Raw genomic sequence first — 9227 nt, forward strand, 5'->3', positions numbered from 1 at the left:
TATATCCATGTTTTTCAGGTGATTATGAGCACAAGTTTAGGCTACTGTTGACACTTTTCTTTCCTTTTTCTTTGTTCAAAATACCATTTTTCACGCAAAACTAAACAAAGTTATCCGTACATAAGCGTCCCAAGTTTTGAATTAATAACTACCAAAAACACCGATTCCCACTGGAGGACTGTGAGATGTTACTAGATGAGTTTTAGAAAACACAGGTTAAAATGTTAGTGTATTTTTATTTTGAATTTATGTATAAACTATTGATGTTAATATATTTTGTAACAAACACAATAAACTATAAAATAATTACCAGAGTTTACTGAAATTCAATAAAGCAGAAACTAATCAGATTAAGAAATCTGCATGGTTACACACCTGAACTGATAAAGTTTGAAACTCGTAGAATACAGGGAAGTCCACACTATTGCTAACTCTTGGAATACTATTTTTTAATATAATACTGATTATTGCAGATTATGTCTTATTACCCAGTCTGTGAGACAGGGAAATGCAAGATTCTTTGGTACTCTCTTTTTCTTTTTTAAAATTTTGAATGAAGAGTTGGACTCTTTGTATATCTAGAATCTGATTTACTCACCAACGTAACTAAATTCACGTTAGTCACGAGGCTATGAGAAAATAAAGAGAACAGCCTCATATACAATCCTGTACAAAACTCAGTAGTGGCTACACATATTGAAAAATACAAGATATGAGGAAAAAAACTGAACTTGGCAGCAGCTGTTAATAAAGTATTATCGGACTGATCTACAAAAATAAGTTGGGTTGAAATGAGACTTTGTAAAGCCTTGTTACCCCAGGAAACAGGCAATAACAAACAACATGTGAACAAAATAATATTCAATTTTAACAACTTTCAAGAGAAAACATAAACACAGTCGTGTCACTTTCCTTAACATATTTAATCAATTTCTAAATGAACTATTTACTTCAGGCAAAGAAGCATTTTAATAATATTACATACAAACATTAATATTTAAACTGTTCTAGATTAATAATAACTAAATTTTCATGTTTCGTTATTGCTTTATGTGAGTTAATACATTCAGTAAAATTTTAACCTACAATATTTAACGATGCTGATTTTAGTTCGAGCTTCGACATTTAGGTGAAAACATCACAACATGGTTCTATCGCGTTCAGGGTTGTCCCATATAGGCCTTTCTGGTGAATTGGTACAACGTGTCACATTTGTCATAGTCAGGGCTTTCATTGTTAAACAGTATCGAACTGTTGGTAGTAGTCCACCGGTTTTTAATTAGTAATTCTTGCACTTATTCCGGCTAAAGATCCGGCTCTCACTACATCCTCTTTAAAATCCAACTAAAGTGTTATTTCCTGACCACACAACTGTTATCAAAAGAAGTTTACAACATAAACAGTGTATTTGTGCTTGTAAAAATGTCACACGTCAACATGGCACGTGTATTATTTTTTCACAGTTGACAAAAATATTAATTTCAACATATATTGTGAAGTAAAAACTATTAAAACTAGGATATTCAGTTTTAATTATTAAGAGCACATCATCTTAAAAATGGTTACAATATCTTCTAACAAGAGTGTGTCTAAATGCCAGTATAACAGATCAGTGATTGTAACTACAGATTTCAAGTAATAAGTCAAAATGTATGAATAAAATTATAATTTGTTAAAAAGACATAAAATTATAATAAGAACAACATACAAGATAAATGGAGGACATACGGTAATAACTCGTTATAATTAGTATTAGTTTGGTTTTGAAATATTCAATATTATAATATTTAAACAAAATCGTAACACGAAGATAAAATTTTCCCTCAATAAAGAAACTTCTTTTTAAGAATAAAACTTTGCTCGAAAACTTAAAAACAAACAAAAAATGTGAAACTCAATTATTGAACAAACATCTTTTGTATAGAAAGAAAGCCAATTGTTACGATCAACAAATACTTCAAATGAAAGCGCTGTAAAGATTAGTCTAGATATTGGAATACATATATGGCTTTAGCGCTATCTAGCCTTATTTTTGTAAACGTCCGTATTTCACAGTATATAATAAAAATCTAATGTATTGTTTCTAACTGTAGCTATTTTTCATAGCAAGATTTTTTAATAAATTTTCCATCATTCCTACTATATAACAATTAACAAAAGTCAAAGAAGAAAATTCCTGGACGTATTGTCATCTGATATATTTCCACATTTGAAATTATTATGATTTGTTTCTTTGTGGTGAAACAGAAGGCTCTGTCCACCACGAATATCGAAACCTGGTTTCTAGCGTTTCAATTCTGCAGACATGCCGGTGTGCCACCAGGGGAAGGAAAGTTATTATGAAACTATACTACTGACATATAATTCAATAGCATTGAGGAGTTACGTGGCTGCTTCTCACGAAGGATACTAAATCCTCGTCACGTACTTTATGCTGTACGTGTCTAATATTATTTGACTACATTTTACTGTTGTTGTTTTTAAATATCTTAGGGCATACTTTGAACTGTTGCCAAACAACATACAAATCTTACTCGCCACCTACAGAAAATTCGTTGGGAAGTTTTATATTTGATTTAAAGATTGAATTACGGTACCTGATACATCTATGTTAACATATGATTTCATCTAGAGATCGAAATAAAAGACTCAACCTATATATGACTATAAAAATTACTTGATAATAATTGACTTAATTAAGATACAGTAAAACAGCAATATAGATCAATATTGATTTTAGATTAGATCAAGCAATACTTTGACAAAATCTGAACATCAACCAAGTAATGATATAAATAATTAAATATTTATTTTCCTATGTTCTTACTTACAAAGATTATAGTGCAGTGTTTAAACAGTTGGATTCTCTCGCTATTAATGATAATTTAGATTTAATTCGAATGTAGTAATGTAAAATGTAATCTATATTAGTTCAGATTTAAAGTATGTATATTGAGTGAACGTTAAACTTGCTATAATATTACAAGAGGCCCAGCATGGCCAGGTGGTTAAGGCACTCGACTCGTAATCTGAGAGTTGTGGGCTCGAATCCGCGTTACAACAAATATGCTCGCCCTTTCAGCCGTAGGGGCATTATAATGTGACGGTCAGTCTCACTATTCGTTGATGAAAGAGTAGCCTAAGAGTAGGCGGTGAATGGTGATGACTAGCTGCCTTTTCTCTAGACTTACCTTGATAAATTAAGGATGGCTAGCGCAGATAGCTCTCGTCTAGCTTTGCGCGAAATCTAAAACAAACAAACAAAGTACTACAAGAACTGGTTTAGATCTTGTGGCGTGAGTATACTTTATTAGTTGGTTTGAAATTTGCGCAAAGCTACACCAGGGCTATCTGCACTCGCCGACCCTAATTTAGCAGTGTAAGACTAGTTGGAAGGCAGCTGGTTATCATCACCTAACGACAACTCTTGGGTTTCTCTTTTACCAATGAACAGTGGGAATGACCGTGACTTTATAACATTCTCATGACTGGAGGGGTGAACATGTTTGGTGTGACAGCGATTCGAAACTGCGATCCTGAGATTGCGAATCAAGCGCCCTAGCCACATGACAATGCCGGGTCTTGTTTGTTATTACACTATATTTGTGGAGAATAACAAAAACAAAACTCGGTCAATTTCTGTTCTTACATCTCTTAGTGAATACCAAGAAAGAAGTCTGGACGAGCTTCTCAATCATACTGTTTATTTAAACTTACCTTTTAGTCGTTCTCAAGTGGGTCAGAAGAAGCTTGTAGGCTTATAACGCTAAAAATGGAGATTAGATACCCACGATGGACATAGCTGAAAAGCACACAATTTCTTTCTAGTCTGGAGAAGGACAACAAGCTATACTAAATAATCGACATGGGGTGTTTGATTGAAAGTATTCTAGAAACGTGAGAAAATACAAAGCTTTTCAAGATATTTTCTTTGCAAATATGCCCTCAAATTCCATGAAGTTATTGTTAGTTGATAATGTAATGGAAAAACAAATTAAATTTTATTACGAGTAAATGAATCTATTATTCAAAGAATAAAAATACCAAAAAACTGGGGAATTTAGATGACTCACACCTGCTACTATTGGGTGTTCGAAAATTACACAAGTTCCTGAAGCATTGTGTTATGTTTTTCATTATAACGTTTATCATCGTTACGTGATACTACACAATACTATCCGCTACCTGCTGAATATATAAAAGTATCCGCAGAGCGATAAGATGCAGTAGAAATACTGAGTTCATGACCACTGTAAACATCAGTGTAATCATGATGAAGACAATTAGCGTTGTTTGTTTGATCATCGTTTGCTTTGGTAAGAAACTTTTAAAATCTAAAACAGTGCTTAAATGAAGAGTAATTTTATTGTATATGTGATTATTGTGAATAAATATCGTTTGTAGAGAAGTATATCAGTAAGAGGACCACCGTTATGTGTTATTTGGTTTTAACACAAACTGAACATTAACGATTAATTAAATATTATAGCTACACTTTGTAATTCGAATTCTGATGACACTAGTGTGATATATTCACTCCTAAACAAGCCAGGACTTAGAAGCATCTGCCAATATGTAAAATACTATGAAAGATAAGAAATAATAATGAATCCATTGTTAATTTTAAACATTGTTTCATCGTCCATTCTTACGTAAGAAATATTTTGTATTTTTATCCACTGACCCAAGACGTCCTAATCTGTACTGTACAACTGCCGCCTATAATATAGCGATCCCCTTCAATGTATGTTATTTTTGTCTTGAAGAAATGTGGTAAAACCATCGTTTTAGTGTGTACTACAACCAGTTTGGAGTTTATATTATGTTGTATTGACATTTGAAACATACAGTACATAAAAACATTGCGTTTAGATAGTAAGTATTGTAATTTTGACAACAATTTTAATTGTTTAATATATGGTGTGACAAAAAATATATTATTGTTACAGCCTGTCTTGTCCACGCCCAATCAAATCAAGATGCTATTGACGTGTCATCAACTAACAAAAAAGTTGGAGTTGTAAGTACCAGTAATATTTAACAAACTTCTGGTCTTCTTCCAATCAACAAAAACAAATTATCTCAAGTCAGTAACCTAACCAGCAAGAAAAGTCTTAATATCTTTCATTCTACTGCCTTTTTCCTGTTGCTAGTTAAAACTTAAGGGACATCAACAACTGATGGGCCATCATTACAAATATGATAGAGGTCATAATTTGTTGTCACATTATAAACACTAGTGAAATGTGTTATACTTGGGTAACGTTGCTATAGATATATAGTTATTTATCCAACACTGATACAGAGGGTTATTCTCCAACATATGAATTATATATTAATATTGATAAACATTCGACAACAATTATCCTATTAGTGAAAGTAATTTTTAATAATTATATGTACGTTGATTACTAACAGCCTGAGTTTCGACTGAAAGCAGCAGGGAGTGGAACCGACAGTAAGAACTGGAATGCAGGAGTTGGAGCTGCTGTAGGAACCAAGATATGGGAGAGTAAAAACGGTAGAGCCAGTTTCGGTCTTGGTGCCGCGTACAACCAGGGATTCGCACGGTCCGAGGGTTACTCTTTCAAATCCAAACCTGACCTAGGAATAGGAGCCAACTTCCGATTCCGTTTCAAGAGATCAGAAAATAAGTAAAACAGAATAAAATATTTTTTCTTTGTGAAAGTAGATTATTTATCGTTATGAATAAAGCGTTATAAACGCCATCCTTAAAACTTTTTGTTTTTTTAAATAAAAGACAAACATAATATTGCACTAGTAGATAATGCTATACCGTTTATTGTCATATTTTGTTTTATTCGGTTAAATGTGTTACTTATTCTTCCCGGGAAACTTTGATATCACTTCTGAAGTTTGTTATAATAAAGAAATAAATGAGAAACTACGTTACAATCTGGAAATATTTAATATCTCATGTGCTGTAAAGAAAATGCAGAAATTATGTAAAGCTTAATTGCTCACATATCTGACACACTGTCAGAACAAGAACTGTATGATGGTTCCACAGAAAATAATAAACAATATATCTAAAAATATTTTGAACAATTAATATATTTTAAGTTTCATTTTATTTACTTAGTGTGAAGTGTTTTAACAACAGACAATCACGGAAAACGTGAGCTTAAAAAGCTATACCTTGATCTTGTCTAGTTCAGCTATTTTTGTTAAAGTTACAAAATGTCATATATTATGAACTTGTAAACACTATGCATATTTAACGATAAAACAATTGGATCAGTATGAAACGATAAGTAAGCAGTTTATAACTCCAAGTTTAAAGGAAAAGATTGTTCATTTACCTTAGTTTTAATTTGTTAACATTTGCTCTTTTAATGTTACGTAAGTTATTCAACCAATGAATTATGTACCGTTGAAATGGCGTTATTCTCTTCTCCTACTTGAAATCTTGGCCTAACACAGCCTGACAGTAAGGGCTCTCGATTCGCAACCTGAGAGTCTTAGGTTTTAATCCTCGTCACCGAATGTGATCGTCCTTTCAGCCGCAGGATCATAATAAAGTAATGGTTAATTCGTCAAGAGTTGGCGGTGAGTGGTGTTAATCAGCTGTTTTTCTCTCTAGGCCAGGGGGGAAACTCATTTTTCATAGTAGACACAACTGTGGCTAATGAAAAAAACGTTGGCCACACTATTCAAAAAAAGAAAGATGTTAGTTTCATCATAATAATTGTATTTCAACTGACCTTCAATGTAAAAATGGATGGGTGTTTTCATCAACAAGTTTCGTGTAACTGGCTTAATATCTATGCTCAATGAGCATCTTAGCTCTTCCTCTAAATTTATGTCAGTAAGCCGAGATCTCTATCTGCACTTGAGAAAAATCTAGCCTAGAAAATGTTGACTCACACACCCATGTGGATCCAAAGACGGGGAATAATTTTGAAATTGCTATCTTTAAATTTGGAAGATTCTCATTTATCAGAATAGTGAGCCGCATCTCTGATAGAACGTTTTTGTTTACCTTTTATGTGTTCTACACTTTGCAGGGTAAGTATCTCGTCTTCAAATCCACACTTATCCAAAGACAAAAAATATATAACTTTCTCACTGAAATTTCCTAAGTCAAACTGAAATGGATCATGCAAAAATTCAAATATTAATTTTAAATTTTTAAATTCGGAGAAATGTGATTCAAATTTTTGAGATAGATATTTGATCCAGTTTACATAGAGATCATCTTTAGTATAAGAGAAATCATAGTCTTTATTATTTTCTAGCAAAACTTTCAACTTTGCAAAATGTGTTAACCTTATTCTTTTGCAATTGTTCCGCAAGAAGATTTAGCTTTGATTGAAATTCACGAATAGACTGTGATTGTTCGCTTGTTATTTTGCCTCTTTCCTGAAATTTCGTACTTAAATTATTCAAGTGAACCATCATGTCGCATAGAAAGTGCAAATCACACCACCATGACAAAGTTTCAATTTCAGGGAAATTTTCAGTCTTACCTTTTTCAACAAGATATTCTTTAATTTAAGGAAATGAGTTAGTAAATCGTGCCAAGACATTTCCTTTACTTAACCATCTTACATTTGCAAAATCAGTACGAACATCAAAAATACAGTCACTGCTTTTCTTCAAAGATTCAACAAACTGTCGATAGATGAGAGAGCTTAAATTTCTAATATAATTCATAATTTTTACAACAATGTCCATCAAATTTATCAATTCATCACTTTTAGACATCTGAGCACATAAATTGTCCTGATGCAAAATGCAATGGAAAGATGGCAGCGTGGACTTCACATTATTTTCAATTAAATGTTGCTTCAAAAGAGAAACAAATCCTAATTTCATCCCAGTCATGGCGGGAGCACCGTCTGTTGTGACAAAAGCCAGTTGTTTTTTTTAAATCCAGATTGAATTTTTTTAAAAGTTGTTTTTTTTTCACATGTTCGATCTTGTAATCCATAAAGGCCAAGTATTTCTTCTCTCACTTGAAGATCTGAAGTTACATATCGAACCCAAAATATCAACTGTGCAGTGTCACTAACATTTGTTGACTCATCTAGTCCTAAAGAAAAATACAAACAGTCTTTTAGTTGTTCAAACAATTGATTTTCTATGTCTTTCGCTAACTCTAGCATTCTGCGGAAAATTGTTTTTCGACTTAATTGTAAATTATTTACCTTTTGAAGAATATCGTATTTCATTTTTGAATCATAATTCTCCAACAGAGTTTCAATGACCACAATCAATATTTCTTTTACTACTTCAGCATCAGAAAATGATTTCTTTCTTTTGAGCTAGAATTCAAGCTAATTTATAGCTAGCTAACGTAACTAGTTCTATCGATGATAAAAATCTTTCTAGGCCTCCCTTTTGTCATGAAGTTGTGCTTTCAGACGGCTGATTTCTTTCATACGTTTTTTGCTATCAACTGAAAATTTTACATCAAATTAGTTGTGAAAATTGTTAAAGTGTTGCTTAAGGTTGTATACATTACTATTCCTAAAAAATTTGTTATACAAACGACACATTGGCTTATTATTTACTTCAATCACTGCAAATTTCAACTCCCAACTTTCATTTAATTCTTGTTTCACGTTTTTCTAGTCACGCGCCATTCTCTTTTCTTCAGTAATGTCAGAATCAATTAAATTGTCTTTATTTTCACCAATATCTGGATTTTTTCGTTTTCGAATTATTCTCTTATCCATATTATGGGATTAAAAATAAAATATATTTAAACACTTGAAAGTTACACAATAAAAATATGTTTGCAAGCGCATGCAAAACAACGCACACTCGATAAAGAACATCTAAATTGTACAACCGTAGTTGATAATTATCAAGTTTTTACTTATTTCCAGAATTGTGAAAACTATTGCTCGAATATTGATGAGAGGATCATAAGTTATTATCAGTGTTTATCTTAATGTAATATCACACCTAATATTCTTTATACAAACACCTGGTATATAAACTGATTTATTGCTTTAAATTAACGGTTTATTAAACTTTCGCAGTAATGATTACCTTCTGTTCCTCAAACTTTTCCTGGGATCGCGGGTTTGAATCCCCGTCATACCAAACATGCTCGCCCTTTCAGCCTAGGAGTGTCATAATGTTTCGGTCAATCCTACTATTCATTGGTAAATTAGTAGCCCAAGAGTTGGCGGTGGGTAGTGATGACTAGCTGCCTTCCCTCTGGTCTTACGCTGCTAAATTAGGGAGGGCTAGCG

General features: G+C 32.5%; 1 protein-coding gene across 1 annotated transcript; it reads left to right on the forward strand.

Moving 5' to 3' along the window:
* Positions 1-4156: 4156 nt before the first annotated feature.
* Positions 4157-5914, forward strand: DptB (Diptericin B). Its single transcript, XM_076459409.1, has 3 exons — positions 4157-4316; positions 4950-5020; positions 5419-5914. Exons 1-3 carry the CDS (start codon positions 4244-4246, stop codon positions 5656-5658), a joined length of 384 nt encoding a protein of 127 aa, XP_076315524.1. The 5' UTR covers positions 4157-4243; the 3' UTR covers positions 5659-5914.
* The last annotated feature ends 3313 nt before the right edge of the window (positions 5915-9227 follow it).

Source organism: Tachypleus tridentatus, chromosome 10 (genome assembly GCF_004210375.1).
Source record: "Tachypleus tridentatus isolate NWPU-2018 chromosome 10, ASM421037v1, whole genome shotgun sequence".
Classification (NCBI taxonomy): Eukaryota; Metazoa; Arthropoda; class Merostomata; order Xiphosura; family Limulidae; genus Tachypleus; species Tachypleus tridentatus.

Excerpts from the sequence above, each read along its gene's own strand:
- DptB (XM_076459409.1), top strand. The coding sequence starts at position 4,244 with ATGACCACTGTAAACATCAGTGTAATCATGATGAAGACAATTAGCGTT. Across the intron at positions 4,317-4,949 it reads TTTGATCATCGTTTGCTTTG|CCTGTCTTGTCCACGCCCAA; the intron begins GTAAGAAACTTT and ends TTATTGTTACAG. Across the intron at positions 5,021-5,418 it reads CTAACAAAAAAGTTGGAGTT|CCTGAGTTTCGACTGAAAGC; the intron begins GTAAGTACCAGT and ends GATTACTAACAG.